This window comes from Sturnus vulgaris, chromosome 7 (genome assembly GCF_052056855.1).
Source record: "Sturnus vulgaris isolate bStuVul1 chromosome 7, bStuVul1.hap1, whole genome shotgun sequence".
Taxonomy (NCBI): domain Eukaryota; kingdom Metazoa; phylum Chordata; class Aves; order Passeriformes; family Sturnidae; genus Sturnus; species Sturnus vulgaris.
This window is the reverse complement of record NC_142249.1, coordinates 6,228,794-6,250,914: the sequence shown is the minus strand read 5'-3', so window position 1 is coordinate 6,250,914 and position 22,121 is coordinate 6,228,794. Positions and strand designations below refer to the sequence as shown.

The 22,121-nt window shown below is 41.6% G+C and overlaps 1 protein-coding gene across 1 annotated transcript in view; it reads left to right on the top strand.

Moving 5' to 3' along the window:
• The window catches only part of SPAG16 (sperm associated antigen 16), a 360,207-nt gene that overhangs the window by 205,926 nt on the left and 132,160 nt on the right, over positions 1–22,121 (top strand). Inside the window, exon 13 of the mRNA XM_088167654.1 lies at positions 6,913–7,039. Within this exon, the coding sequence (XP_088023780.1) occupies positions 6,913–7,039 (127 nt within the window). The remainder of the gene's footprint in view (positions 1–6,912; positions 7,040–22,121) is intronic.

Below are 22,121 nucleotides of genomic sequence, written 5' to 3'. Positions count from 1 at the left end.
GCATGTGCTTTTTTGTATTATTTTTTTTGTTGTTCTCAGGCACATTCAATTTTCCCTTTCTGTGTATTATTTGCCAATGAGGCTCTTTCAAGTTATAGAAATGGGACAAAGTAATTTTTAGAACAGCAAAATATGTAAGGAGGCAAGGTCCCTGGAGATGAAATGAATTTCCAACACAATAGAGCTTTGCTGTCCTGTTTGGGTGCTGCTGTTGACAGAATATCTTGTTAGCAGCACGTGAATGTCTCAGGAGTAGGACAGGAATGATTGGAGAGGGAAGGGAAGGATTAGACAAGTTTATGGGATTTATTCGGGAAGGCTTTAACCCTCCAGAGGTGCTCACAAGGGCGAACCCCAAAGTGTGTGAGACTGGGCTGGGAGCACTCAGTGTGCTCCCAACCTCATCAAATAAGACCCACATTTAAGGACCATCCCGTTCAGGCACTGCCCTTCAGCCTCCTCTTGGAGTTTGGCTAAAAGTGGGGGTCCCAATAAGTGTGAGCCAAATTCGGAGCAGACTGGGGGGTACCTGGAGGTGTAGGTGTATCCTGTGCACAAAACCCAGGGTGTTCCTCACACCAGCAGGGCCAGGACAGGGTTGGCACTGCAGTTCCCTCTTGCAGCAGGTGGAATCTCTTCAGCTGCTAAATCCTGGTGGTTTTTATTACAGTTTTCAGCAGGAATTGAAGCAGAGCTGGCGAGGGTTGAGTCTTTACAAACTGGTGTTAAAGGAAAGCTGCCGTGCTCAGTTCAGCTCCTGGAAAAGGAGGGGAAAGAGCCTTGCTTGATCTCAGAGAGGAAATCTGCACTCTCAGAAAGAAACTGCTGCAGCCTTTCAAAACTTACCAAGCAAGTCAAAAATGTCACTGTCGATGTGGACTTATGTCCTGTCACTTTGGAAGGACACAATTTAATCCAGTTCAGCAGCTCTGTGTCTTAACAGTACAAGAAGGCCTGAGAAAAGGATGTTACAGGATTTTACAGCAGATTTACAAACGTGCTGAGTCAGATGAGGAATGTTTGTTTACATACCTAGAAAACACTAATAAAACATTTATATCATGTTTGGGTTTTTTTCTTGCTTGGCTAAGACTTCCTAGACTTTTGCTTTGCTTTTTGGCAGAAGGAGGAAGACAAGGACAGAGGAAGGGGGAAAATCACATCTTTGCACTTACCAGTGAAGTCCATCCCCCTTCAGAGATCATTTTCCTTTTACATGCTCAATTTACTGTGCACCAGAGCAAAGTGTGAGCTGTCAGGCTCCTGTGGTGACAGACCTGCATCTCATCCTGCTCCTCCTGACATCAGTGGCAGAGCTTGTGCTGCTTCCAGCAGGAATGGGATGTGCTCACAGAGCCTGTGTGGTTCAGCCCCTGATGGGAGGGATGACAGCAGGGTTTAACACTTAATCCTGCTTCTGCTCAGTGGGAACTTAAAATGTGCAAAATTTAAAATTATCTGACACCAGATTGAGAAACTCATGAGGTAGCTCTGTAAACTGACAAGGAAACCCTGGCTCAGAGCTTTGTTGAAATCAGGGGATTGCTCCTTGTTTTGCAGAGCACTCAGGTTGCAGAGATTAAAACATTCCACAAGTGCTAAATATGAAAATAAATTACACAGAGAAGGATTAAATTTGTATTTTCTTTCTAAATGTTTCGAAATACTGAAATGTTTGCATTGTCTGAGAAGCTGCAGTAACATTTCCTTTAGCATTGCATATACCAAGTGTCAAACACTGGTTTGAGAGAGGGCACGAATCAATGTTCACAATTGCAAGAGAGCTCCATTTTATTAAGCATAAGTAATGATGGAACAAAGTGTTTCATATTGACAGCATCATACTGTCATGTACCTTTTCAGAGACAAATGTACTTTCTAGAGTAAGTGTCCTCACATGTCAATGTCTCAGAAAATGTGTTACATTTAGTGAAATAATGGGTCAAAAAAAAAAAATCACTGTCATAAACGATGGCAGGCACTTTTTGCTGAAATACTGGTAGTTTTACATCCTTGACATGAATAATTGGATGTGTCATATGTGAAGCTACCTAGAAATAAAATAGAGGTCATAAAATGTAAATACATGATAGGATGCATTTATAACAGTATAAACCAAGCTGGCATTTTAATGTCTTAAGCCAGCCCATTTGCTATCCTTGGCCATTGATCTTGGCTGGGAAAGTTCTATGCCAAATTTAAACACATTTTGGAGATAGAGCCATATGATGAGAAAATGATAGGATTAGGTTTTGTTAAAAACATTTTCTTTTTGACTGTTACAATTACAGCCCAATAGGAGCACTGGAGGCTAGTTGTGGTGTGTCTTTACAAATCTTCCTCAGAAATGCTGTGTCCATCTTCACAGCAGGTGACTTTCTGGTGTAGCTTGCCCTGAAAATTGTGATTGCAGCTCACACAGAAGAATGTTTCCCAATAGACATGAGAGAGAGTTTAGTTTAGTGTTTGCTCCACGGGATGATTTGAGAGAGCGGTTTTGGGGAAAAATAGTACAGTTTGGGAGTTCCTGTTTGGGAATTCTTTATTTAATGAATTCCTTTGAAGGCATGGAAAAAGGTGAGTGGGAGAGGCACTAACTCCAAAGAACAAGCTCAAAATCTCATTAATTTCAATTGGCTGTATAGGTAGTTTTAATTACTTTGCTTGAACTGAGATTCAATATGGCACAGAAATAAAACAAGTAGTGATGACTAACTAAGCACTCACTGAAATGATATCACCCTCCACTCCCCCAATTCTTCCAACTGGAGCTGAACATAGAAACAACATGCTTTTAAAAAAATGCCAAGAAAGGGGGCAAAAAAATCCCAATTCCACAGGTTTGCTGGCATGCATGGGATTTTTTTGAAACACTTAAGTAGCAGAAGAGTTGGCCATGTGTTGTCTGCCTCATGCCTTACCTGTGGTTTGTCTGCAGTGAGGGCACTGCTTTGTTCTTCCTGAGTTTTACTGGGAAAGTATGCAGGGCAAGAGAAATCTACCCAGTACCTGTATTCCCTTTCAATTACTGCACAGTCGATGGAAGATCTGACTGGTGCATTTTTTGGTTGCTGTTTTACATTTCTGCAGAGCCTGGGAATATTCACTGAAGTCTTATGTAAGTGGAAATCTTTCATATCTTTTGTTTTCAATGCAGTTTCACTGAAAGCCTTTTGGAATTTGAATGAACTGCTCCAGAATGTGATTTTTAAAAGAGAAGTCTCTAAAAATGAAATCTTCCCGATCTGTTGAGCTAATGATATCAATATTGGTGTGGTTAATTGAAGCCAATATTCCTGGCATGGGTGTGCTGCTGCATTAATATCTGTCCATGTTTGTTTGAAACTCTTAGGAAACATCCAAACCTGGTGAGGTAGAATGAAGGCTGATTTATTGATGGACATCGTTACCTCACCTGGCTTTAAGGGAGAGGAATTGACTGCAGAGAGAAAGAAAACATTGAGGATAATTAGTCCTGTACTAACACAGGGAAAGGATGAAGGTTGGAGTGGTGTGTGAGTGAGGTTTAGCATGCAATCTGCCGAATTCTGAGCTACTGAGCTGCATTTCTGTCGTGGCATCATTTATTGAGAACCTCTTGAAGCATCAAGATTTGTGCAAGTGTCTAACCTGCTGTTCATACATGATCCCCCCTGTCTTCTGAACGAGGATATTCAGAGGTTGTGAGGCTTGTATCCATGTGTTCACCACGAGAAAAATACTCAGTGGATGTAGCTACAGATTTATTCTAATGTAGATAAAGTTGTACCATTGGATAGAAACATGAGCTTCCATGAAAAAACAGGGTGATGCTCTACCCTTCATATCAACTTCTTTTTTTTTTTGTGGATAAAGAACATCTAGATAAATTGTTACCCTTTCTGACCAGAAGATAGCTGGTACAAGACAATCTTGCTGAAATTATGTCTCAGCTGGAAGGAAAGATGAATTTATTTTATGTAGCACTGGGGAAAGGTTCTCAGAAATATTCAGTCAGTCAGTTATCAGAGTGGTAAATGAGATCTCGAGAGCCAGAGCTCATCAATGTGCAGTGACAGGGAAGTGGGATGGAGAGAGGCTGCATCAGGGCTGGGTGTTTGTGTTCCTGATGGAAAAGTGCAAATCATTTCCTTCTCTTCTGCTGCTGTCATGGTCCATCACTTCAGTCCATTTTCACCTTGCTAAAGGATTCTGAATGGGCCTTCCTGCTTTGGCACCTAATTAATCTCTCACAAGCCTGTTCTTGCAGCCTGGCTGCCTGGGATGGTCCAGATCTTACATCAGTGCCTGACAAACAAAATATCTTTTTTTTCCTTTACCTGCCTTCCTTTTGCTGTGTTCTTTCATCCCAAGCCCAGTCAAGCAGGTTGAAGACATCGTTCTTCCCCAGCCTTTGAAGAGGGCATAGACACACCTTGTTATTACAGGAAAATATCCCTTTCTCCCAATGGAACCACTCTCACACTGTGATATGTAAAGCTGTCTATGTTTTCAAAAATGCCAAGTGCCCACAAAAAAAAAAAAAAATGCAGCAGGATTTCCCTTGTCAGAAACTGTTCAGCAGCTCAGAGCTTTTACATTGGAATATGCAAGCTGGAAAGGATTTAAAAAATGGCATATCTAGGTACAAATAAAAGTGTAAGATCTGAGATGGAAAAGGCATATTTGTGATGTGAAACATTGCCATGAGACTGTGAGACAAAAGAATTATTTTATTCAATTTATTTTACTGTCATATATCAAGTGATCATGAATATCAGATATCTTGTGCACCGAGTTCTAACAGCCAAACACTTTATGTCTAGTTTAAAATGGGTCCTTGTGACAAAATAACACATGTAGGCTATATAACAGGTAACACTGGGTGGTATAATGTATTATCTATAATAGAAAAACATAGATTCTGTAAAATGATACCAGTGGAATCTAATATTTCTTTGAAATCTACTTCCTGGATAATATGTCTCCTCACAAGCTACTTATCTGCCTTTGTGGGGACAGGCTTGGTGTTCAGCACAGGATATCATTCCAGTCTGGAGAAATGGCAAAGCTCTAGGACAGATGTGAGTCCCTGTGTTTGCTCAGTGCTCAGGGCAGTGTCCATCCCCACCCTGCAGCTCTGCTGGCCCTCACTGCAGAGACTGATCTCCTGTGCTGGTGGTACACAACCAGCAAGAGCTCTGAGAGTCTTCTGGGGACATACAGGCAGGGGAAAAAAAAAAAAAAAAAAAGGAAGAAAAATCACATCTTTAATTCCCCCCTGCTGACAGCTTCCTTAATAAATATTGGAAGAAATTTCTCTGTTAAGAGCCACCCAGTAATCTAATTTGCAAGCCCCAGTGATATATTCAGCAGCCAGCTCCAGGGAGGTGTGTTTCTACTGTCAGAATCACATGAGCTGGGAATAAAATTCTGAGCTCTTGCTGAAAGCTGCAGTAATTTATGATGAGTTGTTGGCTTTTATTTTTTCATACTATTTTTGACCCAGCTGAACAGAGAGAATAGAACTGCTACTGAGTTTACATTGATTCGTTTTTTCTACAGTATGCTCCCCTACCTGTGGGTTTTCACAGGATATAACAATACTAATACTGCACATTTAAGTTTTATGTATATCCAAAGAGCTCATGGAGTGATACCTTTGATTAATAATGAGTGACAGATCCTGGATTATTTCAATCATTCCCCATCTTGATATGCTCCTGAAGGAGTTAAGCCTTTGCCAGTCTGCTGAGTTTAAGTGATCCCAGATTTGTGTCACCTTCTGTGTTGTCTGCATGGGGCATCCTTGGGCTCTTCCTTCTCTTCTCCTTGGCTCCAGTTTAAGGAATGTTCTGCTCTGGTGTGTATACAGAAGGCAAAGCAAAACCCAAAAAGTTTTCATGAGGTCACAGCTGTAGAGCCAAGGTCAGGGTTGTTTGGTGAGAGAACTGGTTCTCTACAGCAGTGCCATCGTGGTTGTGTCCAGTCTCCTACAAAGGAAAAGCTTCCTGTCTGGGGTTTCATCTGTACCAGGTCCATCTGTTGTCTCAGAAATTAACTCATCCAAAGGAAATAAAGCAAAAAAAGAAAACAAAGCAAAGAAGTGAGAGAGGCAGCCCATGAAGCTCTAGGGTGTTCCTCCTCACTGCTCAGCTGGGAGGAGGTGCAGTGGCTGGGTGTCTCCAGCCTTGAAAGAACTTTCAGAACCACTTCACAGGTAATTCCATCTGAACTGTCAGTTCATGATGAACATTTTGATTTTTGGGGTGCACCTCTGTTCCCTCACCTCTGCTTTAAGAACTTGGAGCTTCCAGTGGCCACTGGTGTGGTTCATCCCTAGCCAGAGACCTCTCCTTCAGGGAAAAGGGGTTTTGGGTGTCCACAGGGACAAGACTTTACCCTCAGTAAAGAGCTCCCAGGCATCACTTGCTTTCTCTAAGTATTGGTGCAGACCTTGAGAGGAAAACCAAGTTGCCAGCATGACTCACTGGCTTTCTTCAGGGGCACAGTCCATCAGATCTCTGAGACCGTTGGAAAAAAAGGAATTTGATGTCTATAAAAAGAAAATGGTGCTGTCTCTATCCTACCTTTTCATCCATGTTCCCTTTTAGTTCTGCATCAACAAGGTTTTGGAGTACACAAAGTGGTGCTTTCATTGTTCCTCCTTAGGATTCAATCTTTTAAACCCCACTTCTCATTTCTTTATGCCTTCCTGCTCCAGCCTTCATTACTGGGAAGCAAACACCAGTGGGTTGGGTTTTGTAACTCTCTGTGGTGCAGTGCTCGGGTGAGAAATCGCTGTCCATGTTCATTTTTCCAGAGAGTAGCTGGGGAGATGCATGAAATGAGTTCTTCACTCACCTGAATTTGTCTGTAGTTTCATGTCACCCTGAGGGGAGGGTGCTGCATTCCTGTTTTCTTCTCTTGCAGTGAGAGGTGCAGATACACCCTGCGTGGCCACGAGGACTCGGTCAACAGCATCGAGTTCCTGCCCTTCTCCAGCACCGTCCTCACCAGCTCTGCTGACAAGACCTTGTCTCTCTGGGATGTCAGAACTGTAAGTAGGCTTTGCCTTGGTCTTTCCTGAATTCAGACGAAGTGGTGATGTGTGTGACGTGAGAAAGGTGAAATCCAAATAGAAAGTAAGGGTGATGGGCCAGTAAAATATTCACTAACACACTTGTTATCTTCTGAGCAAAAATGTCACCATATGACACTTCCTCTGGAAGGAACCCCTCCTCCAGAGCTCTGCTGAATTCCTCATGGAACATGCATTATTTTCTCCATATTGTATCACTGCAGGTAGTGACAGAAACTCTGCATCTCTTCCTTTGTTCTTCTCTACCTTCTTTCTTTGGAATAGGTAAAAATAGATTGAGTACACTGGAGAGTGTATTTGTCCCTGCTGCTTTACAAACCATATATTCAAATCCTATTCAAGTAGAACATGAGAACAAGGCAAGAGGAAATTTTTTTTCCTCTTTCATCAGAAAATCTAATAATGATTGCTGTTTCTGTGGTATGGAGCAACTTTTGAAGTTCTCAAATTATTCCTTCAGTGGGTGTTACAGCCCCTCTGCATTTCTCAGGCAGTGTAAAAGGTGCAAGATTCCAGCCTGGAATGGAGAAGGTTGTATTCATGGAGGGGATTTGAGAGGAAACAGGCAGGGCTATTGCTGTGGATTAAATGGTATTGTCATCAGAGCTTTACAAACCCCAGATAGGAAAAAATGCCATGGAAATGACAGTGGAATACTTGAGAAGCTCATTAGGCAATTTCTATTTATGGATCATAGAAACAGATTGAATGGAAGGTCATTTCATAATAATAATAATAATAATAATAATCCTGGTCAGAAAGCACAATGAGTTAAAATGAAGCTAGTCAAGACTCATTATTCCTAAATGCATTGGTTTGTGGGAATATTTGATATCCAAATATGAATAATTCAGAAGGAAGAAAAAAATTACTGAAATACAAACAAAAGTGAAATGCTTAATGGGAAAAATACATTTCTGCTTTGTTTTGTTTTCAATAAAGCCTGCAAGGAACTTTATCTTGCAAATATCTCAGTAATCTCCTGCTCATAGCAAATTAACAGAGTCATCAAGGAGTTTTCCTTTGACAAACATAAGGAAAAAGACTCTGTATTTGCTCACCAATATTGTTTTTCAGCTTTGGGTAATTTTGCTAAGAAGGACCTTTTGTGAAAAGAAAATGTATATGGTATTTTACTGTGTATTTATGCTGTTGAATTTTTTCCATGTTCAATGGGAAATCTTGCAGGTTTAGGGTAAATGTCCACCATGAAACCTCACTTGAGATGGTGAAATCCCTGTGAAGATGCCACCTCCCTCTAAATGCTGAATGATATTAAATGTTCCCTCCAGAAAGAAGGTGAATTATTTTGTCCCATTAATTGGGAATAGAGTCATTTCTCACCTCTCTGAGATCAATTAGCATTAAGGAGTACATTTAAGATACTTTCAATGAAACATGAAAACCACTCTCGGGTTTGTTTTCTCATAAATCAGGTTCCTATTGCTAATCATATCTTGCTCTTCAGTCATCAAGTGCAGTCAGCTCTTTATTATTAAAGATAATGGATACAGAGAACTGTAAGTCAGAGCAGTGTAAGCTGAATGGACAATGAGCTCTGGATTTGGGGCAGGATGGAACATAAATCTTTGTAATTACTAGAACTCTAATGCAGCCTGCAGATTTTGGAAATGTTTTTCTTTTTTTTTCTTTTTTTTTTCTCTTTTTTTTTTCTACCTGGACAACAGAAAGTAAGATCCATCCAGTGGTTTCAAAATTCTCCATCACATTGACTCTAATTTTAAACCTAAGGGATTTGTTGCCTATAGGAAAGTGAGAAGAGAGAAAGATGAATTGCACCTGTGGTTCTTTCCAAACACTGAGGGAGAATTAGGGCTTTGGTGTTGGATTTGGGCAGGAACCACGCTCATGCTGTGCCAGACATGCAGTAGATCAAATGTGCAGAGAGACCCAGGCTGCAGCTCCCTGGTGGGAATTTCTTGCCAGTGAAGTTGATGGCTGTGGTGCCAAGATGTCTTTGTGCCAGTTTCATAGAAAGACAAGAGTGTTCTGGCTTTTCAGCAGAGCAATTCCTCCCTGACACATCAGGAAAAGCATGTCCACTCATGAATTGCAAAGTGTGTCCAGTGATGAACGTGAGAGGTGCAAAAAAACTCCCTGAGTACAAGTTCTCCTGCTGGGTTAATTCCCCCCATGAGGATGGACCTGCCACTCCTCTGCATCTCCCACAGCCTCAGGAGCCATTTCCTGGGCTTGTTCACATTTGTCTCTACACCATTTGAGCCAAGCTTGAACCTCTGCTCTTTTTTCAGACAGATGAGATACCAAATATTTATACACTTAAATAATTAAATAGAAGGGAAGAAAAAAATACATTTTTCATTCCACCTGTTCGAAACTTATTGATTTAGTAACTATCTCATCTGCTTTCTGATTTTGGAAATGTCAGGTTCTATAACTGGATATTTCATTTTTGAAAACGTTGAGATACTGTCTTTTAAAAGGCAGATTTCAGTACTAATGCCCTGAGGAATGTGTCCAACCAGGATTTGGCAAGAATTCTGTGTGTCCTTAGCAGGACAGGCCCGTTCACATCAGTGACACTGTTCTTGTGAACAAAGTTCAGCCCACACAGAGCTGTGTAAAAAGTCACAGTCATACAATGCTCTATTTCTATTTGATTTTGTGAAATAACAAGCATTTGAGATATTGTTTGATAATTCATGTCCATTTTGGTGTCTACTGCTCACTGATATTCAAGTTTAATATTTTACTTATTCAGGATTTATTTCTTTATGCAGTACAGCTCAGTGATTTAAGATGAGACCTGTTTTTTCTGCATTCCATTTGCAGAAGATTGATGCATAATACAAATAAAAGGATCCCATTCCCACCCCACTATCAAACTAATACCTCTGACATTCAGGGAGGAAGGCATCAAGGATGTCAGCTTTTTCCTATTTGGGTCAAAGATGACTTGAGCAGGGGTAAGGCAGCTCAGCAGAACAATGACCAGATGCCAGCTCTGGCTCTGCACTTCAAATTGTGTCCTTGTCAGTAATTTGTGGGCTGAACAGCAGAATCCAAAGTTAGAAGCTCCAAGATCGTGTGGTCTTTAATGAATAATGCAGGCACTAATCTCGTAGGAAAAAAGGGGAAAAAAAACCAGAATGAAATTGCCCAAAATCCTGCCTGAACAACAGCAAGAAGCTCCCAGTAAAAACCTGGCTCTGGCCATTTTCCTCCTCAGAGATTCCTGCAGTTTTCCCTTCCCAGAGGGAGGGAGGGCAGTGGGAATGCAGGCAGAGCCTTCTTTCAGGTTCCTGCAGGGATATCTATGGTTTGGGAAAAACTGCGTCTCTCATGCCTGGTGTGTCCTGGGGTAACTTTATAAATGAACAGTTTTAAAGTGTTGTAACATTGTTTTTCCACTTCTCTCACCCCATTCAAAGGTTTCCTCACAAATTTGCCCTAAACCAGGACATCCAGCAGGACAGGCTGGGGCTGCACCAATGCCAGAGGAGTTCATTAGGAAGAAATAGTCAGGGAAAAGAGGAAAAGGCTGCTGAGGGCTTCTGTAGGGGTTTCAGTCTTCAAATATGGCATTGGATCAAGAGGCCCTTTTTAGAGCAGCAGTTGTTAATAAATCACAGCTTCTGTGCTCCAGTGTGTGCTCATCATGCTGTGCTAATGGAACATCAGTTGGGTTTGGTGGAGTTCTCACACTGTTGGGTCTGTGGGAAATATCAGGGAAACCCAAATGTCCCACCTGGTGACACTGAAACCCAAATGTCCCACCTGGTGACACTGAAACCCAAATGTCCCACCTGGTAATGCTCAGCAGCCCCAGCAGCATGTTCTGAGTGTTACAATGCACATTCTGCCTGCTCTGTTCTTCCTTGGCTTTTATGATCTGCCCCAAAATTATCCATCTGTGCATCCCAAGAAAGAGCAGAGTAACCCCAAGAATCTGGGGGTGATCATTTGAAGTTTTCTTTGCAAAAGGGCTCTGGCTGAAGGCATGTGGGTCATTTGAGGACAGTGGCCATTTCTGAGGGTTTTTCACTCCATGTCCTACCAGGGAATAAATAAATCCATGCACAGGGCAGTTTCTGAGCTGTTGGCTGAGGTTTCCAGCTGTGCTGCAGCATTTTAATGATGAGCACTTGGCTGTCTGTGTTTCATATGGATGCAGAATAATTACAAGGATGCTGATCTAAGCTGCAACCTTGCATTTTTCTCCTTCACAATACAGCCCATCCTCTCCCACCCTGGGATGTCTTTGGCCTGGGACAGCCTTGCTGTGGTTCCTGTTACAGCTCAAAGCTGGTTAACTTTTGGTTAAAATCAGGGAAATTGTTCCAAACTTACAAATACCTTAGATAACATTTTAAATTTATTTTCTGCTGATGAAATTATCTTTTAGACCACTTATTTTCCAGTGTTTTTTATCACAATTTAATAATTTCTAAATTAGTCATTCCCTTACATCTCCTATTGTAGTTTTTTTCTTCCAGTGAAATATAAATTAACTTGTAGACATTTTGCTTTTCAATATGGATTTTGTCAGAACCTTTTTGTCAGTAGACTTAAAGCACATGGGAACAGCCAGATCTTTGCTGGGATTCTGCCTATCCATGATGGGGGTATCTTTACCTGCATCCCTTTGGAATGGTCAGGAAAAATGACAAAGTATTTAAGGATCAGGTGTATGAGAGAAGCACTAAGCAGCCAAAAGGGAGTGATTTTGAAAAGCAGTCTGGTTGTCTTTGTAATTTTTAGCCTATTCCAGTTGATTCATCCCCAAGTAAACACCTTAGACACAAAATTATCAGTCAGAATCTCCTCAGACTATTGGATTTGTCAGTTTTATTTGAACCCTTTTGAACTTCTGAGGAATGAATTCATGAGCTGAGTGGATAGACAGGATGGGTCATTTAAAAAACCTTTGACAGGCAGTTTAAGGTCCAAATCAATCCTCTTCAAAAGGAGGTCAAAGATTGAAGTTGTCACTATTGGAGACAAAGAGCTCTTCCATGCAAACTCCAAATCTCCCAGTGCAACTGAATTATGCTGCTGTAAATAAGGGATGTGCAAGGATAAGTCCAGTTCCTGGCATGAAGTGTAACAAATTCTGAGTTCTTGATTCTGTGCATTTGTAAATAATGGGTTCATATTTTAAAACTCTCTGTCTCAATGTGAAAAGGAATTTGAGTCACAGTGAAATATGAAATCAAGAACAAATAGTTATGAATACAGATTATGTTTTTTCCTAGAAGTAGTATCACAAAAGACAAAAGTAAAACTCAAAAGGTTTATGTTAAATCTGTTTGGGATGCTTTCCTAGAGACTTAGTGCCAATTTTTTAAAAACCAAAAGTATGACTGAGGAAAAAAGTCAAGATTTCTTTCTAATAATGAAAAAAAAGGGGAAAAAAAAGCTTGATTTGTTCAATATAGTTCTTAAAAATGCTACATTCTGACTTTATATCGAAACAGCTTCAGTGGAAAAGACAGATTGCAATAAAATATTTCAAATGATGAACATATAAGTGCAACTTGGATCAGTCGACCCAGATGCAAGCAAGAAAATATCCAATGCTCTTGTTTTGCTGTGGGTTTTTATTCTTCCTGAGAGGCAGGAAAACCTTCACTTTGAAAGGCACTGCCCTTCAAACTGTGTGTGGCTGCTGTCCCCAGGCTCACCCTCACTCTGGAACTATGTCTTTCCCTTGTCTTGTCTTCCAAATCAAACCCTTAAATCAACAGTTTAACAAACTGTTTAATCAGCTGATCCCAAAGGCTTTTTTTCCCTGTTAAACTAGGTTTAAATCACACTAAACCTTTTAGAATCAGACAGGTTGTTCTGCAGAGCTCAACAGTTGGACTTGATGATCTTAAAGGTCTTTTCCAACCTAAATGATTTCATGATTCTAAAGCTCCAGGTGAATTAGTGGCCCTTAAAAGGTTGTAATTGTTTTATTAAGCTGTTCCTGCTCACTGATATTCCCAGTGCTGTCCAGTGGATGTCAGAATCCTGTTGCCAGTGGGAATTCAGCCCATTAATGAGTTGTCTTCCATTGCCTTTTCCCCAAAACATAGAAAAGATACATTTTTTAATTTCAAGGGGAAGTCTTTGAAAGGACAAGACAGTTCTGTGTGTTGAAGCTTAAATCTCCAGCCTGACTTGCAATTCATGAGAAATGTATAAATGGCAGTGAGGTTAAATTAAAGTAACACTTTCCATCATAATATTCACAGTCATTTTAGCTGCTGCTGGAGAATCACAGAATCTGCTGAGCTGGAAGGGACCCACAAGGAGCATCCAGTCCAACTCCTGGCCCTGCACAGCACCATCCCCAGCAATCCCTGAGAGCATTGTCCAAATTCTCCTTGAGCTCTGGCAGCCTTGGGGCTGTGACCATTCTCTGCTGAGCCAGTTCCAAGAGCCCCAGGGTCCTCTGCAGCTGGATGCTTTCTTTCCTGTGCACTCATGGTTTCCCCAGGGGCTCTGCAGGAGTTTCCTCCTAAGTCTGCACCCTCCAGAGCAGGTTTATTGCAGTGCTGCCCAGCCTGGCTTTGACTTACTGGTGTCTTGGAGCAAATGTTGGCTCCTTCCTCACATCACTGCCTTTCCCAGGGTTGGAGCAGCCCTGTGATCCATCCCTAGCAAGGAACAGCCTGGAATCCCTGTTTGCTGCCACGCTGCCAAAGCCCCCAGGACATGGATTGCCTCCACTGCTGCAGCCCTGCAGGGCTCAGTGCCTTTTGCCAAAGCTGCTGCTGGGCTTCAAGGCTCCCTCTCATCCCTGTGCTGTTTTCCTGGATCCCCAGGATCCAGGGTGATGGGGATGTGTTCCCAGCACTCAGCCAGAGAGCTGCTGCTGGCCAAGGAAGTGTGGAGTGATGAAACCATATGATCCACAGGTCTGTAATCACAGATTTGATATATTTGATATATTAGATGGCTGGATGGCTGGATAGATAGATAGATAGATAGATAGATAGATAGATAGATAGATAGATAGATAGATAGATAGATTGATTTGGCAGCTCCTTGCAAATTGGGTTGCAAATTTGCAAGAGCAGGCAGAGAGAAGCAGTGCAGTGAAGGGGGGCATTAATTCACCACCCATTGGGACAGATTTCATCTGTTTTCACTTGCTGCTTGTCTTTGAATATGAGTAGTAATTAGAGAGCTGTAAGTAGATAAATTTAACATATTGGAAGTGTGGCCATGGTTTCCAGTAAGCACTGTGAGGCTCCTGGCACAAGGTCTGTGGGAGCATGGGGTGAAATGGAAATGGAAATGAGGGAAGCAGGTTGTGCTCCTGCCTGGGCAGGGTGCAGACTGACCTGGATCTGAACTTCTTGCCAACTGCTGTGTCCATCCAGAATGTGTGGGCAGGATGTATTGCAGTAGGAATGAGTTTGATTTCTATGTCACCAATGTCACTTTGAAACAAAACGGGAGTAAAGTTCTTTCAAAGGCTTTGGGAAAGGCCTGGCTGCAGAATAACATTTGCATTGACTTCTTGGTCCTAAAACTCTAATTAAATTATTGATTATGAAGCTGGCTGCTTTCTTAATAGTTCCTAATGTAACAATTAAAGCAAAGTAAGTAATTAAAAATGAAAAGATTGGTCCACAAGTACAATCTTCAAAAGGTCATTTTCAACTTAATCGCTTTTTTGAAACAGGCAAGAATAAAACAAATGAGTCATTAGCAAAAAAGCAATTTGGAGTGTGCATGTGTGTAATAATGTGTCTACCAGATGACCACTGACCACACAATACCTAAATTAATTTAAAATAATGGCTAAATTTACTTAGTTGATATTATATTAACACGTCTCTTCCAGACCAGGCCTCTGGTGTGTGAAGTGCAGTAGGAGATACAAAATTTCAGCCAAAGAGCATAAAATTTCACTGGAATTATTATGTTACTGTTTAATGTCATAAACAATGCTTTGTACTACACTGAGCATTTACTTTTATTATTATTTTATAGGCGTGAAAAGTAAGGGTTTAGATGCCAGTCAGGTTGGTCCATGGATTTTTACAGGTGTGAAAGGTGGCAGGGAGGGGAGCACGAAGGTGTTTGCCAGAAAAATTTCAAAAAGACCACTTAACACTGTTGGATAGTGATTGTTGTGCTGGCTGCAGTTGGATTCCACTTCTACTCATTTGCTCTGAACCAAATCCTCTTCTTGATGAGGTGGGTGGGAGGGAAGAGGGATGATGGAATTGCTGTGCAGTTCAGGTTGTAAGGGAACTAGATATATGTTAGTCTGTGAACTTAAACAACATGATGGCTGTGGCTACACATTCTCAAAAAGATCTATTAAAACTCAAACAAACTCCAAACCTTACAAATCAATTTCCTTTCTTCTAACAGTAATGTGAAGTAAGTAAAATATTTTCAATGATTAGGTTTTCAGTTTGGTAAAAACTGAATCAAAATATTGGTGATGATGTGTTTGTATGGATGACTCCCTTTTAACTGCTTGTGGATACATTTATTCCAACTCTGGCTGCCCACAGCCTCAAGGGGTGGCTGCTTTAGACTTCAAGTCCTTTTCCTAAGAGCAACCAGATACTGCCTGGGAAATGGCTTGAACTGAGAAGCAGGCAGAACTTTGGGATGACTTCAGCTATGTTGTGTTCAGACAAATGGAATTTCAGCCCTTGTAAGATATTTGCATAAAAACATTTTCTTGTTGCTTCAAGAAAGCTTAAGCAGTCAATTTTGTGATGTGCAGAATAGCTGAGGGCCCTGGCTTTGCAGGAAAAGCTGTAGGCTGCCAAATTGATTTTAGGTAGAACACCCCATGGAGCACTGATGGATGGTGAAGGTTTGCAGGAGGAATTCACACTTGAAATGTTGCCCAAAGGATGGAATTTTGGATGTATGGGAGCTGCCAGGCACTCACAGGTGTTAAAGAGTTCTGTGCTCTGACACCCTGAAGGCAGCAGCACAGGGAGGTGTTGTTCACATGCTACAAAAAAGTCCAAGGCCAAAATGCAGCCCTTGGATTACAGCTGAATTCCTCTGCCACATTCAGAAGCTGGATTAGTAGTTGAGGATGTTTTATGTTAAGTGTGGTTGATCTATTGCAATACAGATATGGAACTTAGGAGCTGCTTCCTGTCTTCTTCACAGCCCCAGGGATTGGCATGTGAGTGGTAGGCACATCCCTTCACCACGTCCCTTCACTGTGTCCCTTCACTGTGTCCCTTCACCATGTCCCTTCACTGTGTCCCTTCACTGTGTCCCTTCACTTCTCTTCCATCTCTCCTTTCACCCTTGGGCTGCAGTGTTGGGCATGACAAAATCACATTTAAAAGTGAGAGTCTTGCCTTGTCAGTGTGCTGCACTAACAACCTACACATCATGGAATATGCTGAATTGGAAGGCACCTCCAGGGAGCATCAAGATCTTTCACCTGATACTCTAAAATACAACATATTCAGTTCTCTGTCTCTGGGATCTTTTTCTGCACTTGTGTTTTTAGGTTGTTCTGTAGAAAGGATTAATTTGACACAAATGAGAGACAGACCTGATTGCTAAAATGGTGGAGGTGGGATGAAGAATATGACAGAGGCCCTGAGAGGGAGCTGCAGGTGTTGAACAGTGTCAGTGTGGATTGGGAGACATTGGCATAGGCTGCTGGAGAGGAGAGCCAACAAGGAGCATTTGTGTTGTACAGTTGTATTTCAGAGTGCTCCAGGAGACAATCCTTGTGGGATTTCACACAGAAATGGGAGCACGTGTCCATTTGCTGCCTTGCATATGAGGTGGTGTCATGGCACTGTCAGAGCCAGAAGTGACCCTGTGGAGAACTGTCCCTTCTGGTATCCTGTCCCTCACTCAGCAGCAAAGAATCCATGCTAATTGCATGCTGAAATTTATGTGAGGCCACGGTAAGATATCTGTCTGCATCACTGGGCCCATCTGGAATTTCCCATCAAGGAGACAGTGTTCCAGTCAGAGGTGTGACTTGCTGTGTCATTGCAGTTGACAGCCAGGTTTTCTTGCACTGTGACATTTGCCAGGCTCTTCACCTGATGACAGGCTTCTCCTCTGAGTACCCTAGGATTGCTCACACAATTTCCTCTGCATGCTTTCTCCTCCTGTGTATACTGGCATCTCCTTCATTTTCTTGGAATAATTAGACATACCTCAAAGACACACATTTATCAAGGCAGTCAGCATGCAATTGCTCATCCCTGCCATAAATCCTGGTGTCCCACACTATCCCATGACAAATCCAACTGTGAGTGCACTAATCCCCTCATAAATGTTATGTTGGGATGTTTTGTGTCCTGCTTTCCTGGCAGGCTGAGGTCTGTGAGCTTCTTTTCAGGAGAGCAGTCCCAAAGTCCCTCTTGATTGCAGACCTAGAGCAGAAAAATCATCTTCAGCAGCAGCATCATTGTCTCTCAAGTTCAGATTTCTGGCAGTGGTTCACTGTGGCACTACTAAAATTAATTGTTCCAGGACTCAGAGTGTCCTGGCACCGACACAGGCAGGATGAGGCACTGCCAAAAAGGTCCCACCAGTTGATCCCCTGGGAACTGGCTGTTCCCACTCTGCTCAGCGTGGTTTTCAGGACAGAAAGGATTTACTGGTAAATACTGGTTTTACAGTTTATTTAGCTTCTCATTTCCTCTAAAAATAAACATGTGATTATGGCATTCCTGTTTTGCCTCTTCTGTGGCTCAAGCCCAGCTTCTCTGCCTCCAAGGGGGTTTCAGGCCAGTGTTTTGCAAATGATAGTATTTTACATGCCAGTCCCTTACTCAGCTGATTGTTTCTTTCCCCTCAGAAAAGGTTTTATAGGAAGCAATAATCTTTCAGCAATAAGACATCACATTTGGATTGGAAGCACTGGGACAGAGCTGGTGGGCAAGAAGCAGAATTCAGCAATTCAGTGACATTCAGTGACAAAGCCTTTGTCCGTGATCTTCCCGTGCTGGTGACAATGGTGCAGCATCAATGGCCCAGTTCTGCACTGGGAACAAACCCCAGGAAAGGAGATTACTCAGTGCTGGATGTTGGTACAACTGTGCCAAGGCAAACTTTTGATTTAAATCTCTCCTGGTTTATATAAGATTCGTGCAAAAGCAACAAAGAGTTGCTTGAGCAAAAACTACAGAATTGCAGAATGGTCAGGACCTGTGGCAAAGCTGTCCCACTTCCCAGCTCCATGCAGTGCTGCCATGTAACTGGTTTTACTGGTTGAGATGGAGAGTTGAGTTTGAATCTCACTGCATTTGGAAATGCAGGTAGAATTTATTTGACCCAGTTAAAGTGTCAAATAAGTGTCAGTTGTATTTGTATGAGTGTAATTGGAGTTTGTAAAAAGTCAGGTTCATAGGCAATGCAAGATACTGTGAGGGGAAAAAATTAAGCAGTTTTATTCTGGGAAAAAGTGTGAAACATTATTTGAATAATTTTGGTTTAGGGGTAGATTTTTTGGTGAAATTGGGTCCCTCTAAAACCTTCCTTTTCCTAATCTAGAAAATGGAGTTTGCAAGAAATGCTATGAATTTGCAGAGTATTCTCTTTTTTACTTTTTTAAAATCTAAAAAAATCTTATTTTTCTGGAAGAAAATGCACATATTGCTTTTAATTTAGACTCTGGTGTTTCCACTGGAGTGTCACTTGCTGTAAAGGAGAGTTAAACAACTGCCACACACCTGCAAAAGTCTGTGCCTATGAGTATGGAGCTGCACACCTTTTCTAGATATATTTTTCTACCCTAGAAACACTTATGAGTAGTCAAGAGTAAATATCAGTGTTAAATCTAAAACAATAAGGTATTGCTCAGCACTGATGATAACTAAGAAGGCAGTAAGTTGTGTGTGCTGGTGTAATATTCAAAATTGGGCTGGGTTTGTGGTGACAGCTCCCATCTGCTGTCTGACTTGCCACTTTTGAGAGTTTCGTTATTAAACAAATTAATGGAGCAATTTACATTTCTTACTCACTCAACATTAGCAAGTGGATTGCATTTCCTAATTAGCATGTAAGGAAATGGATAATAAAGCTTTTCCCAAAAAATATGTGTTGCCAGTTCTCACACCTTACTCCAAATTTTCTCATTTTTTACCCTGCCAAAATGAAATAAATGTCTTCTGGGGGTATGAAAAAAGTAATTCTTTCTTCTTTAGCTTCCCCTTAATTAACTTTTAATGTATGCTGTTACTCAGGGATCGTTCCTTAATACTAAATGTGTCTAAAACAGAAAGGACAGATTTAAATGATTTAGATAAACATCTGCTGAACACAGGGGCATAAAATTACAGATTTGGAAAACAGTGGCTTTCTGCCAGCATTTACAGACAAAAAACAAGCCACAAAAAATTGTTTTCCATTTCTGTAAATCTTCTTCCCTTGTGTATATGAGCTTGGAGGAAATGATAAATTATTTAGGTACAGGTAAGATGGATTGCAAATGGTGCTTATATTTTATATATATATATATATATATATTTATACATATGTAAAATATAAACTTGCTGAATAGCACCAAACTGCTCTACAAGCATCACCAAAGTAGCAGAGATTTTGATGGAGAACATCTTTCTGGTATAAAAGTCAATGTTTTGACTTGTTCTGGAGCAGCCATCTTTTCCTTAATTTAAGACCAGGAAAAGAAAGAGTTCCATAGTTTCTGCCTACCTGACTATATAAAGTTAATCCATACTGGTGTTAAATAACTCTATTTAGATAAATTGGTTCTGTCTTTAGCACTTTAGAACAATCTTCATAAGTAATGTGCAGTAAGAGGGTATTAAAATAATTGCCTGCTATTTATTTTCAGCAATATTGAACTTCAGAAATGGCATAATAAATAGAAATATTTCGTGGCAATCTCAAGATTTCCAATAGTTGAATCGATACAGTAAACACAATATAGTTTTCCAAATAATTACAGAGGCTCTGTTACAGAGCTAAACACAAAATCACTCTTAACACAGTTAGAATATTATCTGATGGAAGAGAATTTAATCATAAAAACCTGATTGATCCAATTATTTCTGTGGAAACATCTTTATTTTGCAAGCTTCTCTCACATGCTGGGTGCCACCCCAGTGGAAATTTTCTCCATAGCAGGGGGGGCTGAGTGCAGATGCCCAGGAAGGATTTCTGGGGCAGTGCAGTGCCTGGCAAAGGAGCTGCTCTGCTGCTCATGGCCTGGGCAGCCCAGGGAGGACTGACTGGAACTGGTTCTGTCAACAATTTTATCCTAAAATAAAAGTGAGACTAGAACTTGGATCCCATATCCTGTATCAGGATGTGTGAAATGGGTCACTCGGGCACTGGTACCTCCCATGAGCTGTGTCCTGCTCTCTGCAAGGCTGGGATGCTTGGCATTAGCAGGAAAAGTCAATAGGTTTAAAACTTTCATTGTATCAATTCATGGAGGAAACCTCTGTTCTGCAAAACCAGACTTTTGGATATTCCCCTTTGACAATTTTGATCTATTTTCCAGTTTCTAACAATACACTGGAATCTTAACTGATGGATATTTTAGAACAGAAATTTGCTTTGATTCAGTAAGCTTTAACTTTCTAAAAGGTGTTTTTCAGCGCTGCTGATATTATCTTACCAAATTCGTGTCTGCTGATTTATTTAAGCTGACCTGTTCCTTGACCAGGTTTATTGTTAGAAGAGGTCTGTTTCTGTTAATGGTTGACAGACACTTCTGTTAATAACAGGATGTGAATTAAATAATGAGAGAAAGCATAAATGTGAGTAAAACCACCCTGGGTGCTCAGGGTGTTCCCAGCTCTGGAGTAACAGTGTGTTCTGATTCCTTCTGGCTGCACCCATGGTGACCTTTACAAAATTCCTGCCCTGATGAGAAATGTCCCACAAGTGAGGGCTGTCCCATTCCATGACCAGAATTTTTCCTTATTGCATGGATCCTGCTGTGCCAAGCCCACATAATGCCAGGGCCAAAATCAGGCACAGGGATCTAAGTGATGATTTCAGGACAATATCAATTATGTGACCTTGCTCTGTCCCCTGTGAGTGTTACTGTCCCATTTTTGAGAGGGATCTGGGATGGAACAAGAGGGAAGATGACAGTGTAGAGTAGATAGATCATGTTCTAATTCCCTCCTACATCCTACAGATGGTGTGGGTTAAGAGAGAGAAAGATGATAGAAAGATAAAATCAAGGATAAATGAAAAATAAGTAGTAAGGGAGATCGATGTGAAAGCAAAGTAAGCAGCAGTGTCAAGAGAAAAACAGGGCATAAAAGAGCTTAAGGAAAGGAAACAGCTAACAAAAAATCAGGATATATTATGTATTTTTGGTATCTGTTTTCTGCTCGGAAGCTTCTACCAAATAAAAGGCTCTATAATAGTGATTGATTTGTAATCTCTGGTGTCATTGCCCTCACTTCCCCCAAAGCCTTCTGGAGGCTGGCTGTTGAAAAGTATGAATTACAGCAAAGAAGTGTTTCCTGGCAAAAAGAGGGATTGGTAATCAATTCCCTTCCTGCCACACAGGGCTGCTCCCTCCCATGGCATTTGCTGCCTGGTGTCCTGTCTGCAAAAAGCCACCAGCTCTGGTGCCCAGGGAGGGCACAGGGATACCAGGATGGCAAATCAATCATTCCCATTGCTGCTGAGCCCACCAGGGAACACTGAGGACAGCCAGCATGTCTTGAGTTTGGTAATTCAGTTGTTTCTCAGGATAAACCAAAAACTGAGGGGCTTCTCAGGACTCAGTGTGTCCCCTGGGCTGGTGGTCCCTGGGGGGATGATGCCCAGCTGCAGGGTGTGCTGGCAGCAGGAGTTGCACTCAGGGCACATGCTTGGGGTGGGCTCCTGTGCCACCACAGAACTCCCAAGGTTTCCTCTCCTTCTCATGTGCCAAGGCACTGGGCAGACAGCACTTGGAGGTGAAACGTGGAGTGTGTGCTTTGGAGCAGGAGCTGGTCCCAAGGGACAATGGGACTGGAGGCAGTTTCACAGCAGTTGTATCCTCAGGGAGCAGAGCGAGGTTGTGGGAGGAGGAGAACACAGCCCCAGACTAAAATCCCAAAGGAGAACAGCTTTG